The 27,514-nt window shown below is 35.8% G+C and overlaps 1 protein-coding gene across 1 annotated transcript in view; it reads right to left on the bottom strand.

Moving 5' to 3' along the window:
• Positions 1 to 4,965: 4,965 nt before the first annotated feature.
• RAB11FIP2 (RAB11 family interacting protein 2) overlaps positions 4,966 to 27,514 on the bottom strand; it is a 32,890-nt gene continuing 10,341 nt past the window's right edge. The window contains exons 2-5 of the mRNA XM_054831435.1: positions 25,565 to 26,007; positions 24,381 to 24,840; positions 13,322 to 13,367; positions 4,966 to 9,668 (exon numbers count right to left, since the gene is read on the bottom strand). Of these exons, the coding sequence (XP_054687410.1) occupies positions 9,441 to 9,668; positions 13,322 to 13,367; positions 24,381 to 24,840; positions 25,565 to 26,007 (1,177 nt within the window). The 3' untranslated portion in view covers positions 4,966 to 9,440. The remainder of the gene's footprint in view (positions 9,669 to 13,321; positions 13,368 to 24,380; positions 24,841 to 25,564; positions 26,008 to 27,514) is intronic.

The raw sequence follows: 27,514 nt of genomic DNA, 5'->3' as shown, positions 1-27,514 counted from the left end.
TTTCGTTAGGTTTTTCACAGAAAAACTCTCTTTTGTTCAATGCAAGCTCTTTTTTAACACATATATTCAACCGCAAAGTATGACTATATCCTTTCTGTTACAGCAGCTGTCTTTTGCAAGTCTACATTTTTCTTAGATGGATACAGGGAAAAAACGCAGTTTCCTCTTTATTCAGATGAACTGGCTGAAACTAATGAATTGAAGCTGAACATTCTCATCTTTTGAAGTTAGATGAGAAAAACAGTGAATGTATTTAACAGAAACCATCTCCAAAGTTGGCAACTTTTCAGACAAGTTGATGATGTCCCACAGGACGTTATCATCAAGCGCTACCTTTTATTTGGAATGCTCTTTAGCTAACACACTTGTGTGTCGTAAGCCCAGACAGGAACTGCCAAGCTTCGTGGGCTTGCAGAGGAAGAACACCCTGACCATCCCATCCTGATTGATACGAATTTGGAAATTTCTCTGCTTATTTGCTTCCCTTCCCTTTTAGGGACACTCCCCCCCCTCCCCCCCCCATACTCAAGAACTCTGTTCCCACCTTGAGGTTTATTTCACTATGTTTTGCTCTATTTAGACCGTGGCTTTGAGTCATCCTTCCAAAGTTCAAGATAGTTTTCCAATGAGCCCTTCAGAAACTTGCTTTGATCCCAGTTTTGGCAGTCAGCTCTCGGCACATATTTCATTTGTTACTTTAGATGCAAGTCCCCATCCAAGACAGTCCAAGAGCAAAGAAGAGGAACAGCCTCCAAATATGGTGAGAGCTGAGCTGGTTTCTGGAGTAGTTTACCACATCGGCATGCGTAAGAATGAAGAGAACTGGAACGAGTTTTAAATAATGCTCTAAATAGATGGTGGTGAAATGTTCAGAACTTAAAACTACATAGAAAATCCTGAAACAGATAAAAGAATAGTAAATATAACTCTGTCGTGATCAACTCCAGCAATAAAATGCTGCTTCAACTCTGAAAACATGTCCGATGAAACAAAGGTTGAGTACAAGTCCTTAACTTAGTATTTGGTTTATTAGGAACTAGTAAAGTTTATACCATCAAACACAAAGGATGAGGTTTTCCCCAAAGCAATTATACTGGACAGCTATACTAAAAATACTTTCCAGAAAAAATACTCTTCAGTATCCACCAACTGAATCTTAATTCAGATCACACAATTCTTTTGCTTTTAATTAGGATTATTTTATTTCTCCCCACTGCTGTTGGATGATCCTTTCATTTAGTCTCTCAACTTACAATTCACGCTATTTCACAGTATTCTGTGTGTGGATTACGAAGAGGCCAATTAAAAGAGGGGCTCAAACGGCAGTAACGCTCATCAAGTGAAACGTTACATGTATTGTAGCCAACAATAATCTGGCCCTTAACAATAAAGAGTTATTTATTCGGGTTTCTAAATGTGAAAATACGAGAAACAGGAAGTTTTCTGTATCTGATCCTGGAAAAACATAAGCCTGGTGTTCACACTCAATATACTTCACATAAAAAAAAAAAAAAAAATCAGGACCACATCTCACAAAACATGAACATTTTTTTCCTTGGTCCATAAGAGCAGTACTTAGTATCTGTTGTAAACCGATTCCTATTCTCTTGTCTTCCGGTTATAAAGAAATAAAGCAAATTTGATGCTAGCCTGCTGGATAAAGGAGTGCTTGAGGCTACTTGCCCAAGTTTAGCTGCACTGCAGTTCCACACAAAGGTTTGTACAATTTTTTAGGAAAATTTAAATTCTCCCAGAGCTCATTTTTAACTTCTACAATACTCAAAAGTGTGTATCAGATACTTTGGAAAAGAATAACTTGGGATCTCACAATATTACCTTACAATTTAAAGTATGTAATTGTGGTAGATTTTGAATCGTAACTATAAAATATTGGAGAGCATATCTATAAAGGAATTAAAACTATAAATTGCATGAACACTTTGTTTCTTGTTATACACATTCAACAATTTAGTTTAAAATAGGATGTAAAAACACCTTAAAAACAGCGTATTGAAAAATGCTTTTCCAAACGCAATTGCTATGCAGAAGGCAAGACTCTTCTCTTAAAACGCCCTGACATCTTGCGTTTTGTGCTCCCATGTACCTTAAAAATAAGTACTAAGTATTCTACAATTAGCAAAATATAAGCATATTTAAGCTATTAATTATAAGTTAATTAAATTAGCTGCTTTAATGGGGAAATAATTTTATTAGGAAGTAGAAAATACTCATAGCTGGAGAGTCAGCAGCTGCTTTGAAAGGATGCCATCAAGCTGCCATTCTTTTGACAAAGCTCTGGCCTCACAGAGGCAGATTTTCTTAATGCATTGTAGAAGTCCTCGGCAAATTGCATAATATTCATTAAATTTAAATGGAGACCCTTGATGTCTCCTGTAAAGATGTCCCAGGGAGTCAATTTTCAAGGAATTCATAATGTAAGCAGCAAGTTATCGGAGAAGGAGACATTCCTCACCCGAATGAATCATTTAGAGCCGGAGGTGATATGACACATTTTGGTGGTTTATTTGTTAGACTCCACGAGCCCCTGAGCCAGACACCTACTTCGAGAAACACCAGAGGCAATCTGCCCGGCCGCGGGCTGCATACACCAAATTTCCTCAGACATTTCCTAACTTTCCTATGAAAGCGGTTCGTTTTTATGCCCTGAAGTCAACACTAGTGTCAGAGGGACCAAAAAAGCAGAGGTGACAGCTGGCTAAAGCACTCTGCTTCTGCCCAGCACCTCGGGAACTGATCTTCCTGGTAAACTCCCGCTTTTTGGGGGGGTTTCACCCTGACACCGATCCTGCTGTGAAGGATGCTGTGTTAACTTTTCCTATCACAAAAAGAACCTGGCACATTCTGGGCAAATAGATCCCTTAAAATCTGAATCCCAATCCTGTTAACTTTTTTTTTTTTTTTTTTTTTTTTTTTTAGGATCCCAGCAGTGGAATCTTCCCAACGTTGCCTTTACTCATTCCCTCTATGTCACACAGCAGATAATGTTACGGCTGAAACAAAAAAACCATCCCAGGAAGCATTTTCCCTTTTTAATATTTGGCTTCATTTAAATGGTGCATGTCCCCAAAACCTTTTTAAACTGCCTACTTTAAAAGTACAAACATGTCCATATTTAGCCACAGAGGGTACTTTTCTGTCCTAAAATCACCATCCATTTATCAAAGACTGATCTATGTTGCTAAATGTTGTAAAAACACATTATAAATACATTGCAATAATCTCCGTGTAATAGCCTGCTATCACCATTACCCAGTAAGTAGTACAGACAAGAGAAAACAGCTTCCTTTAGCAGATAGTCCTATTCCTCTCTCTCTTAAAATGGCACTATTACAAAATAATCCAACAAAATAATCCAACATTTAATTTATTAATGCAGAATAAGAGATGGGATTTGTTTTTCGTCACCATTATTTATAACTTTACTAACGTGCCCAGTGTTACACAAAAGGGCAACGTATCCCAAGTGAGCTGCAGCCAGAGCTTGCACAACACTCCCATAAAAACAAATTAAACTTAAAATATGGAATTGAAATCCTGATTTTTACTCTGTATGGTTCCACAAAGAATTAACTTTAATAAATGTAACTGGAGAGAGAACTGTCCTTAATGACCCTTCTAGTTTACATCTAAATATTTCGATAGCTCTTTAACTGCTAAACTACATTTAAAATATCCTTGAAAATCTTTATTATGAGGTTGAGATGTTAAATAATGAAAACTTAAAAACCAACTCCATGCTGGGGAAACTGGAAGCTATTTAATCATCAAGCTGGGCGCTTACGTTCTCAACAGAATTACGGTTGGTATCAACTAACAAACATTATGCCTCTGAGGCAGGGAAACTGCGCTGGCTCCATTTTCAAATGGGCATAGGAGTTGAGATTAATTACCAGATGTGAATTACAGATGGAAACTGGTATTTAACATGCGGTATGATGCTTTCAGAAACCTGCCGTCCTCCTCTGTCCTCAGTCCTCATCTACTCACCATCGGGACAGCTGCAAAGCCAGAGAGACGGGGTGAAAGCTGACGGACACTTGCACAACAAAGCAAGTGTAAGTTCGCGTACATCTCACAAATCGACTACGATTTCCCGTAACCACCACATTTCATGGATACCTCCAAGAGAACCCTTTCTAAACTTCTGAAGTCCATAGTTGTACGATGAAGGACCTAGTCATGGAGCAAGTTAACTGCAAGGAATCGCATCCCGGTGAAATTCAAGCCTCCAAACAACCGGGTGAACTACTCACAATGTTCTTCTGAGCCAGGACCACACTTCGTATCTCCTTCACATCCTGAAAACCTACTATTGTCAGGAGACAGACTTTGCTGTCTTGCTGCCTCAAGGAAGAGGAAAAGAAGACAAGGCAAAAGCATTTTTTGTTTTTCTGAGAAAAGTGTGTTGAAAAACTTGTGGGAGCATTGAAAAAAAAATACCTATGGGGCAGGGAGGTGGGGGAGGATGCTCCAGTTTTCTGTCATTCCGGCTGGGTTTTATTGTGTCAAGCATGAAGAGAAATATGCATCACGTTTTCCGTATCAAAATTTGCAGTGTTTGTCCTCATGCTAAATGCAGTTCTGGCCTGCAGTGCCACAGATCTCCTAGTAATATTTACCCAACCACAGACTCAGAGGAGTGGTGCATTTAAAGGGATTGCAGCTGTTGTATTAAAAAAAAAAAAAAAAAGACATACCTATTAGCACATTTAAGAACATGCCATTTTTTTCACTAATTACAAGTTTTGGATACTCCTGAAGAGATTTCCCTCAATGGCTCCCCTGCAAACAGCTGGGATGTTAATTTAGAGCCGTCCTTAAGGAAACACCTCTCTGTGGGCTGAGAGTCTCAACAGCATGGTTCTTACAAACACGCACTTGAGCGGAGCTTAGGAGTTACATGCTTTGCGTAACGCAGATTAATATCACAAGTCAAGAAATACTGCGGTAGTGTGCATTGTGGTGCTTTATTAGTGTTAGACATGCAATATTTTATTTCATGAACAGAAATTAAAGTATTAAGATAACACTTTAATCAAATTAAAGGAGTTGAAGTTGCAATAATGAAACAAAAATAAAGTTTTTCATGCATTCCAAGTTTATAGTTCTCACATGTGCATATAGTTGTGATTCTGTACCATTATTAAATGTAGACAAACTACCATTGATTGCACGAGACAAAATCAACCCTTAAGTTATACGTAATGTTCATATCTTTTACAGACTTCCTATACAACCTGGATCTTCAGCTTTTTATAGTACATTGTAATACAAGACATCTGGAAGCTTCTAAGATGAATAGGAATGGCTCCGCCGTTTGTAACATACACTGGCTTCTTCAACGTACAGATGATGAAAGATAAAGCAAATGCCCACCATGCTTCAGAACATGACTTCTTCAACAGAAACAAATCTCAAACCCCTTCATAAACAGATTAAAGTGCTACCTATTGCATATTAAATACTTCCAGTGACTGTATCTACATTTATAAGTCATAAATCCCTGAAAATAGGGCTTCATACCGAAAGTGCTGACAGACCCTTAAATGTAGCATCATCAACTCGGCAGCGCTATAATCCTTCACCATGTACTTCAAAGAGAGGAAGTTAGTCACCATGCTTTAACCATCACCATTTTAAAAGCCCACAGCTAACGCCTCTATCATATCTACAACAGTAATGGGTACATAAAGAGCAAAAAAGCATGAGCTTACTTTACATACTTGATGTAGGACAATAATTTTTCTTTAAAGCTGGAAGTGTAAATAAACCTCCAGTGCAGCAGTAAACATAGTAAGACAGCAGTTCTGTTTGTTTTAAGATGCAACTAAGAAAGGGCATCCTGTATAGAAAGAAATGCAGACTACTACCTAATGAGCATGAGTTTCATTAGGTCCCCAAATCACGAAACCTTTCTAAATGCAAGGCAACATTTTCACAGCTGGAAAATTACAAATAGTTCTTGATACAGAGCCAACAGCAATAAGTGTAGTTATGTATAACCTAGGGAGAATGCTACATTCATTAGTAGGTGGAAAACCAAGCTAAACGTAAAATACAGCAGCAAGAGGTAACATATATAAATATTAAACATCCTTCTTGAATGGCAGAAAGTTTAAATTTGTTACTTACAACATTAAAATATGGCCTTAATATTTGTTCTTTAAAGTAAAGTACATGGCTATAAGCAGAGCTGTTTCAAAGGATAATTTCAAAGTACAGTGTATGCTAACTCATGAACTCTAACGCTAATTTTTGAGAGAAAAAAATCAAAATAATGTGGAGATGTCAAAAATTTTCATCCTGATGTTTTAAAGGGCAAGACTGACCATAAGTGGCAAGTTATTATGGTTTTAAAATGATCTGCAAGAAAGTTTACGATTTTATCCTATGGGAGAAACAGCACTTTGTTTTCAACACATAAATTACTCCATATGAAATGTTTTCATTCGAAAGCTGCATGGTTCAAAAAAGACATGTGGGGTGAAGATGCTTTTCAAAAATAATCTCAAAACATAGAAAAACGTTAAAATATTCTTTCCAAGCAGAAAATGACGTGCATGTAATCTTTCCAGAACTGCTCCAAAAGCAGCCTCTATCTTTAGCTATAGGAACTCTATAAAAAGTATTTTCATAGTTATAATGTCCCAATCTGCCTCTCTCCATAACTTTACCTTTTCCCAAATTGCATTTGTCGTTCTCCTCTCTTTCTTGATAAACTCTTAGAAACAAAAGGTGCTTTTATTCACTTACAGATCAGATAAAGACTAGATAGCACATTCAAAGCTTCACTAAATTTCTTCACTAATGCACAAAAATTGATCTTTTCGCTACCTTTAATCTGCTTATCGTTCGTGGTATGCAAATATGTCAAACGATCTGCTTTTAGTCAATTATGCAGTTTGATATTCTACATTTACATTCTAAAAGAAGTGATTTCAGAGGTGCTAAATATAGTAGAGTTTCATTTTAATAATTATAAGTTGGCTTGCAAGTGAAAAGTCATTGGAGCATATTCTCTGGTTGGTTTACTTGTTAAACCCCGTTGGTGTGTATGATTTAATCATTGTAGATACTACAGATGGTCTCAAACCAGTTAGTTTGAAAATGACTGTGGAATTCAAAACAATTGCACAACACTTCCCCATTAACAACATGAGAAAACCACTTGCTTCGGCCAAACATTTGAAAATGTTTAAGAACTTTTATGGAAATATTGAATAACTGAAATACATCTTGGTGTAATTAGGAAATTAAAATCTAATTGAGTGCAAAACCTAACTTCCAACAGTAAACGTACCGTAACTTAGTACATAACCTTTGGCACTTGGAATATATTACAACAAATTTACAGTCATTTAGATCTTAAGTGGGTCAAAGGAACATTCATGTAGTTTATGAGGTACTGAACGTGATAAATCCTTAGGCTGTGGAAAGAGAGACTACCTGGTGGAATGGGCCCGTTCCTGTGCTACAAACGTCTAAACGCAGAGCACTGCGCTCAGGTCGGGCTTCAGTCACTCCGTCTCCATCCAGGCACAACGATCTACACTACGGGATCTCAACAGTGGGGTGGGAACACTCAGACTGCATACATTTTAGGGACATAGAGCTAGGGGCATGGGAGGTAGTTGCTAAAAAAACAGAAGAAGAAAATAAAAAGAAGGAAGAAAGAAGAAAAAGCCAAAAATAAGACAAAACCCCCCAAAATAAGTAAATGAAATCTGAGAACAATGGTCCAAAGAAGTATTTTTTTCTAACAAGAATAACTCTGTCCTGTCAGACAATACGAACATCAAAACCAATTAGATAGTAGAACTTTTTCAACTCTTCCAGATCATAATTATTCAAGATACTACCAATTTTTGCAGGTTTAGAAATGAAAACATATTTAGATCTTTTACAATAACAAACAAAAATTGGAATTTAATTTCAAGCTTTTTTTTCCTCCGGCAACAGCCATTACGCGGTGCTCTAAGGAAAAAACAGATCAGGTGTAGAAGAAGGAGGAGAAGACAGTCAGTTTTCTTAAATCCAAATCTAAAATCTTCTACTTTTTTTTTTTAATATCATCCTACTGCTTCACAGCAACAGACAATCCAACTGAGACTCTTATGAAGGAAATGAAAATTAAAATCTATTTATGTTAATATTGTGAGGATTCTTCTCCTACAATATTTTTCCATTATACGTTCATCACTGTATTTTGCCGATTTATTGAATAACAGACAGCTTTTTCATATGTCATCTTACAAACAATTATTAAATGATCAGGAAGACATTTACTACATTCTTCTTTAATTTGCCTCAATGAAAACCAACTTTTAGAAGCACTTACCAGGAATACAGATTTTTTTTTTTTTAATGAAAAGCCTTTCTAAGTACTCTATATGTGTTTAAGCAATATAGCCTACTTCTATATGACTAAATCTTATGACTTTGTTGTCATAAGATTTAGAAAACCTAAGATAGATATCTATCATGTAAAACTCAACCTTAAATTGAGTCAGTTCTGTATTTTTTGAATTGTCATGTCTATTTAAGTCAGTCTGCTCATTTTTCCTACATTTTCACTGTAGAGGACTTTGACTGAACAAAGTATTCCTACCTGTATTCCATACTTTTCTCCAGTCCTACCTCCAACTTTGTTAACACTGTTCAAAGGACTTTAAGATAGAAAAAGGCATGCAATAACTTCATACAAAAAGATTGTCAAAACAACCTTATGTCATGAGCTCACTACCAAAATTCAATCATTATACACAAAATTCAGCATTTAAGTGTAAAATAACTGATTCCAGCACGTGCCGTTACTGAAATGGCATGGTATTTTTTACATTGTTATAGAAAAAGCACATCATATAGAATACAGCATTTACTCTGCAAAGATTGCGCATCACTGTTCTCCTCTAATATGTGTAGAACAAACTACATTCCACTGCAATAAACCACATTTAGGTTTAGTAAAGTGTACTGTACTGGCTTGAAAACAGCGGTCTTGATGGCATGCTGTAATATCAGAACTGATATATTTGCATAATACCAGTAATCATTCAAGAAAACATTCATAACAGCACAGGCTTCCCAGCTGAAAGTGCCACATGGTGAACACTAAGCTATTATATAAACTGCATGGACATATTTAATGTGTATTATTTACCGTAAATATTCTGTACCAAAAGGTGTTTTTCAAAAAGAAAAAAAAAAGATATTTAGGTAATCTAACAGAATATTACTTTTGGCAGTCCCTGCTAGTGTTTGGAGTAAAAAACAAACAAAAAAACCCCACGTCACAGTCCTGTCCTCCCCTGATTCCTGGAATTTCTTAGGAGAAAAGGAACGAAGAGAAGTCAAAATGTTAAAGTGTGATTTCCTTCCACTCACATCTTCAGCAGAAAGTACCATCAAGTATCACTATCTTAATTTTTGGAAAATTTGCCAGCTTTTCGAGAAGGTTCATATGGCACTCTGAGAATACTAGGTGTTTCTTCCATCACTCGTACAAGAAGATTATCAATATAATCCTCAAGTTCACGAATATGAGTGTCCTTCTTCTTAAGTTGCTCTTTATGTTTCACCAGCTCCTGCAAAACCTCTTCATAAGTAAGGTTACGGTATCCCGCAGTGGCGTCGAAAGGATTTCCATCCTACAGACAAGTTTAAAAAAAACACTAGATTTTATTAAACAGTTCAGTGTTCTGAACAGGTTGACGGGTTATAGCTTTTCATGTTTCTCGGGTGCATCTTGACAGAAGCAACGTCTCTTAGACAACATACCTCCATGTGCTCTAGAGCTTTTCCCTCCAATACCCTCACTGGAGCAGACGACTAGAAATAGGTTGCTCAGTTTAAAATAAGTTTCCCACACCGTCATCTCAGAAAAAAATACTGTTCTCAGAGAGATGCATACACAGTTAATGACCACATGAGCAGGAACCACAAGAACGGTTACATGGCCATTTTGGGAAACCAACTATGTGGTAATCATAATTACAGAAGAAAAAGAGAAAGCTCTGAGAATTCAAGTCCTACTGTAACTTTCCCGAGTTCTCACCTTTTGAGCTTATCATAGCAAAACATTTACTTAGCTTTAAATGACATCAGCCCTCATCTGTCTTTCATATTCTATTTTTAGTCATCAGTGGTTCTCCAGACCTTGGCCTCTGAATCATATAATAAAACTTTCAATTTTACATTTCAGGTGAAGTGAAAAGGCTGCATCACATTTGCACTAGAGCACTTAAGACAGAAGTACGTACTACTAAGAGATCTTGCTTGCTTGCTTTAAAGCAGAAGGAGCCCAGATTTAAGCAGCAGGAAAACCAGAATTGTTTCTGTCATGAATTCTGATGAGTCAGTAAGTGCAGGTATTAACAGAGATGGACAAATTAGTCCCCTTAACAAAGGGCAACATGCGATCCAAAACGCTATAAACTTGAGCATCTTATTCTGTGTCAAGAAGAATTAGCTGTGACCTTAACTAACCAGATTATGAAATATTTGAGAATGTATAACTGAGAAAAAGATTGCGAGAGTTGTTTTATAAAAATATTAGTGCTGTTAGACATGCAAAGCAGTAAGTTTTACTTGATTCAGAAATGGAGACATTTAAACGACACAGAACCTCTAAGTAAAATAATCTAACCTCTCAAATCCTGCGCCTCTGTGACGGCAGGAGAACACGAGATAGCTTTTCTTTACAGTAGAAACTTGTCATTAAAAATGATACAGCTGGCACAGCTACGAAGCACACCACATAATAAAGTCATATTAACTCCTCTTCCATGCTTCATTCCTTTTCTTTCTATACAGCTCCATACTTACACATTGGCATATGTTGAATCATTAAAATATGCAGGTGGCCGAAGTTTTGAAATAAACCTAATTAAAAGTGATGGGGTACTGCAAATAGGCTGAAGTACGACAGATCAATCAGCCTCTCTTCATCAATTATATTCTAATAGTAGATCTTGAAAATATGTGCTTTTAAGGGTTTCTCAGTACATTTGAGATATTTAATGTCACGTTTATGTACGTGTATTCAGTATTTTAAACTACATTATCAAGTTACAATATTGTAAGTGATCAATAACTCCCACTTTATTAAAATGCCTAACTTGATGAAATTTATAAATTGGTTAGTAATTGATTTCCAACAACTATAGAAGAAAAAATAACTTCACTTTGTGGTCATTGTATTTTTAGCACATTTTCCTCTACAAGAAGGAAGTAAAATTTTTTCCTTATGGGACTAAATTTTTGTCGTTAACACTTCCATGTCTAAAATACAGGGTTTTCCTAATTTTCTGATTTGGCAAAAGAACAGGAATTAAGATGCAATGATGACTTTAATTATTATATAAAATTTAATGGGAAATTGTGTGTAATGCATACGCTTTAAAGATGTTTTGTCATACACATGCTCTATATAGCTCTTGCGAGGGGGGAATAACCTATCACATTAATTACACAAAATTCTAATAAGATTTTAAATGTTCAGTTCGAGCAAGTAAGTCATACTTAAATTTATACGGAACAATTATATCTTTACAAAACCGGCTACTAAAACTTTAATACAAAACATTAATCTTATAATGAATTATTAGGAAAAAAAGATTCTAAATAATAAGCTACGCAAAGAACGACTGTCGCAGCTACAAAATACTATTGGGGTACACGCCGACAGCCAGAGGGAATGGAGCTAGATAAAACGAAGGCCTGGCAATCTCTGATCATCTCTTTATTGTTCTAATGAGGAATTCTGCTCTGGGAATATCATCGAAGGTACTTTCACATCTTTTGTCCTACTTACTTCATCTTCCTTTAGGTTCTTAATTAGGCCTTAAAGAGCTCACGCTGCCCTTTCAACTGGCTACTGCTCCCATTTAAACACTGCTTTCAGAGACAGGTGTTGGCACCAGAGCAGAAGACATACAAACATAATTACTAAATGTGATGCACAAGGAAGAAATATAATAACTTGGTGAGGGCTATTATTGCAGAGCCTAATAATAAATTACTTCAAACACCTTAGAAAGCAATCTTGAATATTAAAAAAAATATATATTCAAATGGTTTCATTCAAAACTACGGCTGAGAGATAGTTTCTTCTCCTCCTAATTTGTATTTTGTATTAAATGAGCACCACCTCATAATCCTACAACTGACATTTAGGATAGTTGGCATTCCAAAAGAAAAATCATCAAGGATTTCTTTTATCACCTTTAAATCCTTTAAATAAAACAATTCACATCTTGTTTCTTAAAAGAACTAAACCAATGCTTTTACCAGCAATAAATTACACGATTTGCGGTAGTACATTTGCAAGCACATAGAAACTGTAATTATGGTTACTTTACAGACAATAGCTGCTAAGTTAAATCAATTTTTTGATGTCGCTTTTTGTCAGAGATTAAGTAACCGCCTGGTAGAATTCAGTTTACTATCTGATCAAAGGCAGCCTTCATATACTCTGACATCTCCCACCAGTTACTTACATTATAGAAACTTGGGCATTCACAATAACATCAAATGCTATTACAAGTCATTTACATAAACCGGCAAAAAACAAACAGTACAAAGTCATATTTGCTTGTGAAAATTGTTTTCTATATATTTTAAAGATTGAAAACAAACCCACTTTTACATATTTCATCTGTTCACAGAACAAATTCTAGTAAGACCACATTTTCCTTCAAAGATGCTGCATAGGAAATCTGTGGACTTTTTTTGTCTTTTCTTAGTACACGGTTTATTCTAGGTACTTTTAGAGTCAAAAGACTATTTTGAATAATAACTGCTAGTATTTCTATTTTTAGTGTTTTATGGGAGGCTGTTCATTTATCATTTGTGTTATTAATCCTGTCATGTATCAGTTCATTAATTCCATTTTGACTGACCATTTAAAGACTGTCCTCAAGTCTCTGACTATAGTGATAGGAAACTCCTGTTAGGTCAACTAATACATCACTGCCTAATGCAGAGTTCCTCACCTGACTACCACTTCTCTAGAGTCAGCTGAAATACCTCAAAGCAACAATTTTCTTTTTATTTTTTGTGCAAAAATCGAACTTTACCCTTCTCTACATCATCATACCAGATGTAAAACCCTTTTTTATTTCCAAATTTATGTTAAGCCTATAATTCTCCAATTAGATTTCCTGGTTATGTCAAACATAAAAACAAAAAAACCCCCCAACATTTCCTTATAAGTGGTTAAAGATGATTATTAGCTTATATTGTATCAAGCACCAATTAGTTGGCATTCACTGATGACTTTCTATAACACTTTGTAACTCACCATTGTTTTCCTGAGGTCCTCAATGCCAGGAGGATTCACGTTAAAACTGTGGGCGGAAAAAACCCAAAACCCCAAATATTAGCAGTGCATACTTATCTGACAAAAACATCTATTAAAAGTAGTACATAGCTATAAAACATTTCATATGATTTACTTTCGTGATTTGTTGAACTTATGAAAAGTAGGAAACTACTCAAAGTTAATGGCAATTTTCATATGTTCACAATGTTTCATATTTTTCATACTCTTTTTGTCATAAAATTTGAATGAATAATTAAGAAATGCAAGAAAGGATATTACAGATTGGGCTTCCCTAGCTCTTCTCTTATCTCTAGACTCACCTCAAGCTTCTAAGCAAAAAGAGATACTTTCAGTGAAATATTCTGGAAGCAGGTCCCTGGGATGAGATTGGTAAGGAACAACAAAACCCCACAGACTAACATGTATTCCCAGTTTTCACAGCAGCTGCTGGAGGAAAAAAGGTCCTTTAGAAATTCCAGTCAGATCACCAGCTTCGGTCAGAGCTGAAAAGCCACCTTCTGTCAGCAACATTTGTTTCGTACTTCAAATTGAGTAAATAATCCGTTATTTTCCAAACCTAGTGATTATCCCACATATCCAGAAAGCAAAGCTATTTCATGATTTGCGTATGTTGAGATTTTTTTTCCTTCCTCAACTGCAAAAGTGCAGTTGATATTGATAAAAGCAGCCATTGTCAAAGTGTCAGGCCTAAGAAACGGTTCATTGGTCTCTCAGGTTGATGTAATTATTTGCAAATATCTTCAAAAATCAATGCTGCTGTGCTCTTATGTACTTGCTAGAGCAAGTGTGGAGAGAAAACTCTCTGAAAATGTGTTCAGAATTTGGATATGGCTCACAAATCCTATTTACTTGGTAGCATCATAGCAGACATCATTCTTTCACATCACAGACTATCCAGTTAGGGTGCACGTACCGGCTGTCAAAGGTGACATTTGTTGACAGAATAATGCAAAAAGTTACAAAAATGTTTGGGGTTTTTTTATTTATTTTAAAGGTAGCTTGAAGTAAGGAACATGTATTTTGTGACTGTCCATCACTGTCATCTGAATTTATAAGCCATAAATTCCACAGTGTAAAACAGTGTAAATTTACAAATGTAAATTATGTCAAACAGAAAAAATGGGGGGTTTGCTGTAAAAAAATAATTTTATATTACAATTTTTTTTACATTAGAATTTTTTATTGTGTACATTATTTTTCATTTCTAAAGTAGGCAGCCTTTTGCTCATACAGAAGTCCCGTGAACCATCTGCTGGGCTGAGGATATTAGATGAAGATTGGATTACACGAACAGTCACAACTAGAAATCAGGAGGTGTCTGATGAATCAAATTCTGGCTAATTCCCATTATACCTGTTTGTAACAGTGATCCGCAGCAATCTGCCTCGTTTGCTGGAGACCACTTTTGAATGAGGGGCCTCTTTCATCGGGTATTGTCTAAAAAGCTAAAGGCAGGAACCCTCCCTCCCAGCCCGCCTTTTAGTTTCACACTGATGTGTCAAACACATGATGAACTTGCTTCATTCATGGCTGCCTTTTGTGATCCGAGTACAAAAAAAAATGAGTTAACTGAACTGGATCGAATTAGCTTGGTGAAAACCAAGAATGTCTCTATTTAACGAAGTGTGGCGTTAATTTGGGATATCTTTCTTTTGGGACTGTTTCCTCATGTTAGACAAGATATAGAATAATACGGCCTGACTGCTCAACTGAGTGACTTTCTGAAAGGTTAGAAAAGCAAGATCTTTCATTGCCTTGAATGACTTTATAGTTTCTGTGAAATAAGTTCTGGGACTCTTATTTCATAGCAGCAGCTTAAAAGAAAAGCAGCAGTTCTGACTACAAAAAGTTGCATTTGAAAAGTAGAAATATAAATCCCTGGCAATACAGACTAATTTTTTTTTTTTTTTAGCTAAGATACCTGCAATCATTTCCATAACATTGTGGACATTGTAAGCAATTACTAAAGAGCACATCTGTGTATTGCACATGAAGCAATTTGAATATACTTGCAAAAAAAAAGAAAAACTATTGAACAAAATATTCACCCATAAAAACTCAAACTCCTATTTTAAAGAGAGATGTGGAAAATATACTGCTTCTCAAGGAAGAAACAGGTGCTGAGACTGCACATAACGTTTTTTACATCAGATTGTTCGCTAGGTAAAGTGGGAGCTCTGTGGCCTCGCTGAGCCCCGCAGGGTTTCCTGCCAGCGCTTCCACCCCGAGGTGAGCATGAGCAGATGCAGGCTCTCGCTGCCGTACACATAATTCACTGTCCGAGGACCATGTGATACCTCAAAAGAAAATACCGTAAAATTATGAGTGCATACAGTTGGGGGAGTTGTGCGTATGGTGGATTGAAATTCATGAGGGCGTTTATTTTTAATTTAAATTTCATCCCTAACTTTACAGCCCTAAAGTTACCGTCTGACTTGATTGCTGGTAATAGCTTACAGAAAACATGTCCCTAGGACCACAGCCCACACGCTGTACAACCATCATGAGCCTCCTTCGAGCAGCCATTTTCTTGACTTCCTATGAGCATTCTGAAATCACTGAGCTAAGCAATTATAAAAAAAATGTCATTTTTGACTGTTACAGTCAGAGCTCATAGTGATAGTGGTAGTTATAGTCCCGGCTCTGTTTCTTCCCCAGGGGTTCACAAATTGGCAGGGAACTTTTGCAATGGAAGCCTGAAAAAACTATGTTCACAGCTTGGGAAAAAGGAAGACTCGTTTTGTTTTGGAGGGGTTTTTTGAGTGCAGTTTACTGTGAACAGTGATTGTAAAACACTGGCATTGTGGGATTCTGTAATTATTGTCTCTCAATTATGCCCAAACTAAATTTGCTCAGTTTACAAGTAAAAGGATGTTTCTTTTCTAACAAATGCACTTTCTGCCAACTCACTCAGAACTACAGGCAAACTGTCGTTAACACCGTGTGTAACTCCCAGGTGTTGTTATATCTGGGTAACGTCTCCTCACTGGACGTACCTTTGAACCTACCAACGGAATCAAGTAATTTTCTACCTCTTCCACCTATCCAGACAGGGCAAGAAGCCCCCCTTTCCACCACTGTGGGGTCTCATGTGCCTCAAGGTGACGTCCTAGGTCCCATCGTGATTTTTGACAGTTTGTCTCTTACAACTAATAAACTTTCATTCACTCCAATCACCTTCAAGAAAGTTAGGTACAAGTAAAAGGGAAGTAAATCACACCAGATGGATTCAAAATCAGCTGCGGTAGGATCATGCTGGTGGCACTGATCAAGCAAGCCACCCAATTTCTACATCGTCCCTGCCTCTCTGTAGGTAGAATAGACTTCTTCAATCTAGCACAGCAATTAGTTGTGTCCTCCATTTCACACATGTGGGAATTCAATTAGTTTCCTTAACAGATACTTTATAGCAGATATTTTTACCCGATTAAATCATATCCATTATTTTATTGCTTGGGATATAACTTTTGCTTTACATGTACATTTTTACTGAATAGTACAGTTTGTTTGAATTTCTGGGGTTTTATTAGCTTGGATTTCAACTTTAGCTCATCTGAGATGAGAACCCTTCCCTATCGCCATGTTACCGGGGGAGAGAAGTGATGAGAAATTAAAATAGTATAAGCTATACTATAATGCTGATTCTCTAGAGTGTTTTGGATGACTACTTCATAATCATAGCAAGCATATTATTTTATATTTTCTTGCTATTTTCCCTATTTAAATACATTTCATTAGAACTACATGAAACTCTTAATTTTTCTCCTTAACACCTATTTTTTATGAGATACTTAAGTACTTACATTGTGTGCTGATTATCTGCAGTTTGTATAGAAACTTAAACACAGTGGAGTGGAGTTTAGGATGTAGTACAAGCTCAAGTTTATGACTGGAGCTTGTAATTTTGTCTTTTGAAGTTTAACGGTAGTTAAAAATTCAAACATTAGGTCTAGTGGCTGCTTAAATATTTAGCTTATAAATGCCTAGAGATTAAAACAATGTTTAAAAATATCTTTCCTATAACTGATTTAAACATTTTAGTGCCTGAACCATTTACTCTGACAACATAATGAATGGGAATCAGACTCCTAGATTATGCTGTATAGAAAGCATATTTTCTTAAGGAGCAAAAGCTTTTTAGTTACCTTTTGCTATTCATATGAGTTATACGATCGGTGTATTGTACACTATTAGAAATTAAAACTAGGATATTTACATTAATCATTATTATTCAAAGTACTGAAATCTTCTATGTTAACCTGACATGTAAAATATCCATTATAACAATAAGCTCAGTGTGAGCTTTCAGGTTTTTTCCTTTAATACGAAAGATCTACGTACAGGTAATTAGCAAAGCTCTGCCATGTTCTTTTTCCATTTGAGTCAAAATATTATTCCTGTTCCTACTTCTCAGTCTTTGGATTGATCCTTATTACGTTGCTTACAGATTTTTCTTTGGATTCTTACAACACGTATCAAAACCTTGAAATATTAGGATGCAGTTTAAGTTATTACTAATGTACTAGAAAAACAAAAGAAATTAATAAAATCAGATACAGTTAATGAATTTCAGAAACTTTGCTTTCCATAGAATATTATTAGCCTGCTGTGCCTGGCAATGCAGACATCACTTTATACTCTGGGAAGGAATGACTGTCACGCTTGGCAGCTAAGCAAGTATGGAGTAAGCATTTTACCATTTATTTCCCAATCAGATTCTGGGGAACATCACTTAAGACACTTCACTATATAAATTGTCCTGCTGTCAAGCCATGCTCCAAGGCCTTCTGGAGTTTGTGCAACCCCAGGAGGACACGGAAAGAGTATCAGGTTTTGTTGCTATCACTCAATTTCTTCATATTACTATAAAGTCTCAAGCCAAGAGTTAAGAAACTGGACCAAAAACCCTGAAATTTGAATGCAAGACACTTTTTTTTGCAAATCATTTTTTCTCAAGCTACATATTCTTTACATAGACTACTTTGGAAATGGTCTGTTCACGAGTATACTGCTGCACTCTATGGAGCCCTTTAACGATGGCAGAAAGCTCCATGAGATAAAGAAGTTACAGTTTCGGAATACAGTGCTCGATAATGCTCCTGAACAATAGTCAGCTCAAGGAAGCAGCTGTTGTAGCTCACACATATCTCAAATTTAATGCAGTAGAAACATGACAATGCAACTATACAGAAGCACAGAAACTCTCAGTTAAAACAACTCGAAAAAATTAACAAAGTATTTTGGGTCTATGTATGAACACCTTCATTTTGAAAACAGACATGAATTTGGATCCATACTAGGCTGGTGACCAATTCTGAGGTGTCTGATACTGCAAGGGAAGCACAGGCGTACAGAGCTGCATTCATGAGCTCTACTAGAATGCTGGCTTCCTCCTTCCAAACATGTAAGTATCTTAAAGCAATGGCACTTGTACTTGCTGGACACATTACTCATGCAAATTCATTTATTATGCAGGACTTACAAGACATTCTAAAATCAAAAGTGATCTCACACAGTGTACTCAACTGAATTTTAATTTACGTTTCTGGAAACAAACAACAGTTTTACATAAAAAGTTAGTATTTTTAAGTATTTAAATACTCCTCCTTTTACTAGGCAGTTGTGCTATGACTAAAAAACTAAAGAAGTTTTATTCTCAAGACACCACTAAAGAACTTTTATTCTAGAAGTTGTGCTAGCACCTCTACCAGAAGACCCTACTATTAGAGATCTATAAGTCAACCAAAGAGATCAACCAACCCTAAAGTCAAATTTTGTATTGAAACTTTCCAAATTTTTTTTGAATGCTTAAAAAGTAGCATTGATTCTTAGTTCTTATAATGAAACAGGAAAAAAAATGTTCATCAACTTTATATAGTTTCCGCATTTATTAATAAAGAAACTGGATGATAGCAGCCTTGGCAGGACAGACAAGAACTCTTGCACGACTTCTGCTTGTTTTGTAGTTTCCCTTTACCTCTCACATACCTGTAATGTATTTGTTTTGTTGAAAGAATGTTCAACTGACATCTGTACCCCACTGAATTAACAAAAATTAATAGTCTACACTGTAATTAATACACTGTCATAGACAATCAATATTCTACCTAGACTATAATCGCATTTGACTAGAAATAAAGCTAGCCAAATTTCAGTAGAGAGCTGAAAAAATCCTTTCAAGAAAAGCAGTGAAGTACACTGTTCTTAAAATAAGACATGCTAACACTGACAGAGGAAACAAAATTCCGAAAATAGCATCGTTCACCTGATGTCATTTTTTGACTGAGAAGTATACGTTAAAATGTCAGAACAAACTTTACTACTCAAGCAAGCACAGTAATAAACTTGTTAAAGATCATTATTTTTGAACAAGGCATAGAAAAATTAAAAATAGTGAGTTGTACTGTACACCAGAAAAGGATGACCTCCTTGGTGAAGAAACACACAGCCACTACAACCCTTGGCTCTCATCAGGCAACTTCTGGGGTTCATTCCAATGGAGCTGTGGCCAGTAACTACGCCTCTGGCACACCACAGGTAACAGGCAAGATTGAAACCATTTCACAGTCATTTATCTTTGATGATGTTGAAGTTATTGCACTAATAACTTATCTTCGCTGTGGTTTAAGTTAACAGGTTTTACTTTACAATTGCAGCTGACTAGAGTCTGGCACCTGGTATACTAACACAGCTCAACTGACAAGCAGTAAACTAGAGATTCAGAGCAACGCCATGATTTCGCAAAAGCTTCTCTTTAGAGTTGACCATCAAACATACAAAATTTTAACATTTGCTGAAATGTAGCAGACATCAACTGTTTCTTAGACTTAATTTAATAAGCTCTGAACACATCGCAGTTATCAATGTTCATTTTCATGGCAACTCACCTCCCCGCCCCCGCCAGTCTAATAATGGACCTATCAAATGTTTCAAATTGCTTATTTCAAACATTGCATCCGTTGGGAAAAATGGAACTGCAGATACTGATTTGTTTGGAACAGGCATCACTGGAGAGGCAGGCAGCTCTAACAGCTACATGTGATGACAGTATAGGGGAGAGATGCTGAAGAGAATAGCCGTATTTGGAAATGACAGACAAAGAGGAAAGATGCAAAAGAGATGAGTTCAAGGGTTGGGATTTTTTTTTTTAAGTTGCAATTTTAAAAAAAGGGCTGAAGCAGTAAAAGAACATAGAACAAAATTTAAATAATATTTTTGTATTTATGCTCCAATTGGTCAATAACTAATGTTATAAATATGAGCACTATTCATAATTGTTACAGTGAATCCTAGTAAGATACATGTTTTTCTCCTCCACTATTCCATCTTCCATAGTGCTTAGAATGTAACATATTCACTGCAAGAACTTGAGATAAAGTGTGGTCAGTATGTTGGCATAAGCTTTATTTTCTCTTCTCTAAGTTCAACAATACTTAGGTCATGAAAGTACTACTATAAAAGGTTTTTTTAATGTGTATCTCTCTATATGTATGCATATATGTATATATAATATATATAATGTTTCTTAGAAAGCTCCCAAGCACCTATCAATTCATTTCCCAGATCTGGAATTTGATCAGACTAGTAACAACCTGTCAGCTTTAAATATCGGACTATTTGTTTCCCTGTGTCCAGTGCCTAAGATCTTGTTAATTACCTAAACTCTCTTTCTGTAGGTCTTGTTAATTACCCGTCTCCTGTCTCAGAGGACCTTGTTAATAACTTGTACAATCTCTCTAAAAAGGTCCTAATAACACATTAAAATTAAAGATGCTTTTCTTTTAGCACTTGTCAAGTGGTGTAAATTGAGAAATTTTCACATCAGTTTATTAGCCTACTGTAGTGTATTTTCCTAAACACAAACAATTTCAGAGAAATGATGCACAAGGTTTGGTCATGGCACAAAACGAGCTTTGTTTTCCAGGAGTACCCTCAATTTCTTTAACTGTGTTCAATACAAAATCCACGTGGCTCTTGACTGCAAATTAACCTCTTGAGAGCCATGACAATAGCAGTAATTGTAAGAATGAATGCAATTTAAGGTAATATTAGGTAAAAGTTTCAAAGCAGTGGATTAAGAAGTACGAAGACAAAATTAGTGTTGGTTAATGCTGGCTAAAAATACTAGACATATTGTGCTTAAAAATTCTTCATTGGCTGTATGATGTAAATCTTCTGGAACTAACAGATTTTGTAATATATACAAAACCAGCGTTTCTTGTTTCACTGAGACTGCAGCATTTTTAAATTGTCAAGAAATCAGCTCATAAAGATCTATATTACCCCTACACCAGACAATAAAACACCCCAATCTTAACACTTATGTAATACCATATCTATAAAACCATTAAAAAATACTAATTTATCCACTCAGCATTTGTAAGAGGTAATAAAATATCATCCCCATTTTACATATCAGGAATAAGGAGACTAAAGTGATTTAGCCAAAGCCACAGAACAAACCTTTGCCAGAGTAGACATTAATAGAAATTAGGGGTCTATATTTTGCGATTTCCTGGCAACTAGTATTATACACAAACAGGTTATGTCTTCTTTTCCAAAACACTTCTTAAACCTCCTTGAAATAACAATAATAAATAACAGTAATAAAAATAAATAATAATTTTCAAATAATCCTGGCATGTTTCTTGCTTTTAGGAAAAAAATAATCCTGTAACTGTTGCAGAACCACTTCTATGTTTTCTATATCAGCAGCTGAGAAACATATGCATTTATCTTCATTCTTTTAATCGGTAAATAAGAGTAATTAGTGACAGAGCACGCGCACAGCCAGTTAGCACTTCACGACTACTGGCTGGGTGAAGGGCTATTCAGCAACTCTGTTCTGCAACTCACCTAGCCATTGCGTTGTTATGAGCTGCTGTCCTGCACATCATTATTGCTTAGTCAGTATTACCAAACACAATTAATTAGGACGGACTTGAGCCAGACCCAAAGCTCAAAGTCACTACAAAGACTCCCACTAACTTTACATAGGTTCATCGGTGCTAAGAACCTGACCTTCACACTCTGCACATGAAGGAGTTTGGTCATTTTTTTTTGAGGGTGAGGGAAAAGAGTTGCTGTGGGGTTTTTTTTCTTCCACTTTGCACTATCTCCAGCCTGCTTCCATGGACTGAACACCCTTTTGTGGCTCCAATGTGCTCCTGGAATACATCTTCCAGTGGAGTTTCATCAGACAGGAATCCAGTTCACTTGCCCCAGGACCATTCCATCACTCAAACAAAGGCTTAGGTAAGTGGGGTTAACTGGGAGATCCACCTGCAAAGCAAACTTCTCATCCACACCAGAACACTGATTTTGGACACGCCTTAATAAAAAGATACTGCCTGGTTTACTTGCAGAAATGGTAGCCATCCAGAAGAGCTTAATAGCATGTTGAGTAAATAAAAAGCAACTCAAAGTCTAAATTCCCTGTGTATGCTTTCTGCATACTGAATTTGTTACTCAACCTCATTTATTTTGTGCCCACAGATTTATACAATTCTTTCTTCACAGTATTACTAGTTTGAAAAATTAAAAATGGATTCTATTCAACAAATCCTCCACAGATAAAACGTAAACTTAAACTGTAAACTTATTAAATATGCACATTTTGTATTAGTTTCTACTTCAAAAGAAAAATCATTGTACGAGATACATTGGAAAGAAAGTGAACTTATTCTAAAAGATTCTTGCAGAACATAATACTGGAGCATATAAAAGTCGAGAGCTTCTAACTTAAATTATTGTGTGCTAGATATTATTCCCTAACAGTTGTCTTATAGAAAAGGTCAAAATGTTTACTATTTTTGGCTTTTTGAAAATAAGAGAATATCTATTTGTCTTATCAAAAGTTTATGTTTACATAAAAGTCAAGAACTAGTAGAAGAGACTCGCACAAAGAGGGGGAACATATGACTACAGTCCTTCTGAATGGGCACTGTGATGAGCTTTTTAATTACAAAATAAAGAAAAAAAAGTCCATCATGATTACCGTTAAAGATTTATATTTATCAAGATCTGCTGCATTCAAGAACTTCAAAAGATTTCACTACTTATATCTAGCATCTGCCTGAATACATTTTTTCATTTTAAAAAAATTAAATGCTATGTAATTTTAATTGTTATTTAAATTACTTCTCTTTAAAGGAGCTTATTTAAATGGAAGTTTAACTTCTGACAAACCAAGCTACATCCTAACCTTACTCTAATCTAGAGAAATCCTTTATTAAATAAATAATATTCTAAGACTCTGTAAACATGTTATTTAGGACACTAGGAACTGTCTTGACTCATAGAAGATGCTAAGAAGATAATTCACTGAAGTCTGTATGAGCTTCTAGGAACCGAATCTTTTCTATCGCAGTTCCATTTCAGTTCATTTATCTAATTCATATCCCTGATTAGTTTTGCTGAGAAAATAAGTTTAAATCAGGAGTGCATGCATTCTAACCTACAAATAAAACTGAGTTGGGATATAAGAAGATCAATCTGTTCTAAAACCTTAAAGAACAAGATAACAAGAAACAATTTTTATTTATTTTTTTAAAGAAAATACTACTGTGTCATTAATTAAAGATTAATAGGGAAAGGCAAATTTGTTAGAACCATGTTTTCCATTTAAAACTGATTTATGTTACAAGCTGAAAATTCCAGTTTGGAGCACTTTGAAACCCTTCCCTCTAAAACCTTGATTAGGGCAGTGTAATAATTAGCAAGGAGTGTCCAGTAAAAGCAGAAGACTTTCATGAAGAACCCATTCTGAAGCACAAACAAGGTCTTCCATAAATGCAAGTACCCAAGAACATTCACAGTACATACTAGTAATACAAATGTAACTTCAAAATGAAGTAAGAAAAGATCAAACTATATAAATGTTCATAACTTTTACTTAGAAACAGATAAGCAATGATATAAATGTATATAAAGCACAAAGACTGTGGTCCTCAACACTTCACATTTTCATTTATATAACATGTTCAAGATATCAGATTGAAATACAACAAAAACCTACCTTGACGATGGCAACATGCTTGTAGGCTTGAAGTTTGTCATAAATGGATTAGTCGAATCATAATCAAAACTCTCCTGTTGAGTTTCACCAAATGCACTAGGTGATTTCAAGTCAGTAGAACTGTCTGATCCCCCATTGCTAAGTTTATCTGACCTCTTGCTATCTTTTTTTCCAGTCACTCTTTCAAAAAGACTAACTTTCTCTTTTTTCTCTTTTTTAATTTCTTTTCTGATTTCGACAGGTTTGGAAAACAGACTTATGTTTTGATCCCATGTTGTTGGGCTTTCTTCAAACGGATTCTTCTGTCTTGGCAGTGTAGCAAATTTTTGGGGTAACGAAGCACTCACATTGGTAAATGGGTCATTTTGTGCTTCAAGTGCTGATTCAACTGTGCTGTCAAGCTGGTTCATTTTAGAAGTATCAACACTTAATGTCCTTCTATGTGGAGATTTTAGGCTCCCTGCAAACAATCTGTCATTAGTATATTATCAATGAGACACTATATCATAGTTTATGACATGCAGAAACCCCATTTTAGCTTAGGTCTAGAAGCTTTGCAATTGAGTCGCAGTTCAAAACACTGCTGAGTAACTAAGCTATTTTAAAAAAAAACAAACTGAACAGCTGTACCCTTGACTTCGTAGTTCAGAAACGTTTACAGATAGGCTCTACAGCAAACTTTTGTTTCCTGTGTGAAAACTAAGTTCTACAAAGAAGACAGCTGTGACTAGAGTGCCATTCCAGAAAGCAACAGTAGTCTATTGCTGCATAATAACTTTGAATAATGCAAAGTATTTTTAGTTCTTCATATAAATCAGGTTTAAAACTTTGGTGAGAGTTTTAAACTTTTTAAACAGACTTTTATTTTATACAAGATGTTATTTTGCATAGACTTCCCTCTAGAATGCAATGCTTCACTACAACATACTCTCAAATAAGGATATAAGAAGAAAAATTATAAATTATCCTAAATTATGACCAATGGTAGTTATTCTTTATGCTCTGAAACACCATTTATGAGTTACCACCAACTAATGAACGTGAAAAAAAATAGGCCAGCAATAATTCCTAATTTTTTGGCCTTGTAATTGCTTCATAAACTAAAGAAATAGACTTTTGAATGCTCTAATAGCAGTCAACTGTAATTATAATGGTCAAGATTAAGCAGTAAGAGATTTACTTACCACCTTCATCAACTGAACCAAAAGATTCTAGCTGACGCCTGAAAAGATGAGAGTAGCCAACTGTGCCAGACTTTATTTTTTCTGAGGAGACATGCGATCCCGTTAAATCTGACATCGAATGAGCTGAGGATAGCCGCTGAGGTCCCAAAAGGAAAGGTTTTTTTGGTTTTGATTTCATTTGTACTTCACCACTACATACCTCTATGTTTGCATCAGGTATGTGAGTACTTGGGATAATTGCAGAGGATGTATCCGAAAATGTCCCATCATTTTTTCGACCTTTCATTTTGTCTTTTAGTTTAGCAAAAGGGGATTTAGTTTTGTCCTTCACTGACAAATCAAACATACTTGCTGTCATGTTATTCCTCATAAACTGAATATTGACCTTTATTTCTCCTCTGTCTTTAGTTCTCTTCCCTTGTCTGGACTCTAGGTGAAACCACCTTGAAGGAGAAAAAGAGCAAGTTAAGTTGTGTTTTTTGGAGGCTAGTCATTAAACTCTGGTTGGTTGGTTAATGTATCTATCTGGCTAAGATAATTTAAAATACAAAAAACAAATTCCATACCAAAATTTAAAACATTTCTGTATTGCAAAACTTTTTTGTCTGTATTTGAAGAAAAAACTTAATAACTAAGCGAGCACAAAGCTCTTTGCACTGTTTACCTGTTTCGAGAACCAGTGTCAACTCCATGGAAGCTTACTAAACTTCATCAAAGCTAATGGGGTCACAAATTCTCCTTTGTAAGCAGATGTATCTAATGTTAATTATAAATACAAATAGATTTTATTTTGCTATTTAAAAGAACACTTGATATTTTTCAAGTGGCCTTTATTTAGCAGAGATGTATATTACCTGAATGTATACTATGTGGCAAATACTTCATCTACTAACCCTTCCTTCTTTGATTTTGCTCAGGTTTATACGCTAGCAAACATTTTTCCCTCTCTGTCCCTTCCTTCTACCCACTGATTAAGATTTATGTCAACTGCAGTAGCAGTTCTGCAACTGCAGCCCCTACTAACGTTGATGGTAACTCCATGAGTATCGGTGGTAGAACAGCGAGTGCGCAGGTGTATCTAACAGCTGTCCCTTCTTTTGCAGGTCACCAGTAGGATTAACTTCAGAAACGTTTCCACAGGCTTTAGAGCCATGACATAAACCCTCACTCCTTGAAAAAGAGAACAAAGGTGTGATCACCTGTTTCAAAAAGCCAAGTGTGCTTTTTTGCCAGGTCCAGCAAAGGCTTTATCATTACCTAAGTGTCTTATCCATTCCCTAACGTGACCCATTGTCCCATGGAAACATCTGCAGAATTATGGCTCGATCTTCCTCCACCTAAATGAATGACTGACAGACAATCCCTTCTCCACACCCACCATCAATAGCCTTTTCCTATTTAAGAAAGGGCACAAAGACATATTTCAGATCTGTCAGCTCCAAAGAAATGCTCTAAACCCACTGTCAGGCAAAATGCAAGCACACTGCTAACACAATGGTGCAGCATCACGATGAAGTAACTTTGGAACTCGAGACTGAGAAATGAAATTGCCTATCAGCACAGATGCAAAATTGATTACGCACTTATACATACATTATTCAATACTGCCAAATATAGAAAACAAGGTCAGGAAAGGAGAAAAATAACCCTCAATTTCCTTTCAGATTTCATAAATATTTTTAAAGATGACAGCTGAAATCAAATTTTCAGGCAGACATACTATTTCTGAGTTGAGAAAATACTTCTAAAAGTGACCCGCCAAAGAAATAATGAAAGGATAAAGAGTATTATGACTTTTTTTGTTATTTTGTAATGTCCAAAAGGTTTTATATCCCATATTAAAGCAGAATAATGAAGAAATATCAGACTTTCTCTGTCCCAGCACTGGACAATATGAATCCAGACCAGTAGATCCAGAAGTTCAAACTGGTGAGCGGACAACTAAACCTT

This window comes from Grus americana, chromosome 7 (assembly GCF_028858705.1).
Source record: "Grus americana isolate bGruAme1 chromosome 7, bGruAme1.mat, whole genome shotgun sequence".
NCBI lineage: Eukaryota > Metazoa > Chordata > Aves > Gruiformes > Gruidae > Grus > Grus americana.
Note: the sequence above shows the minus strand (reverse complement) of the source record. Positions and strands in the feature narration are given on the sequence as shown.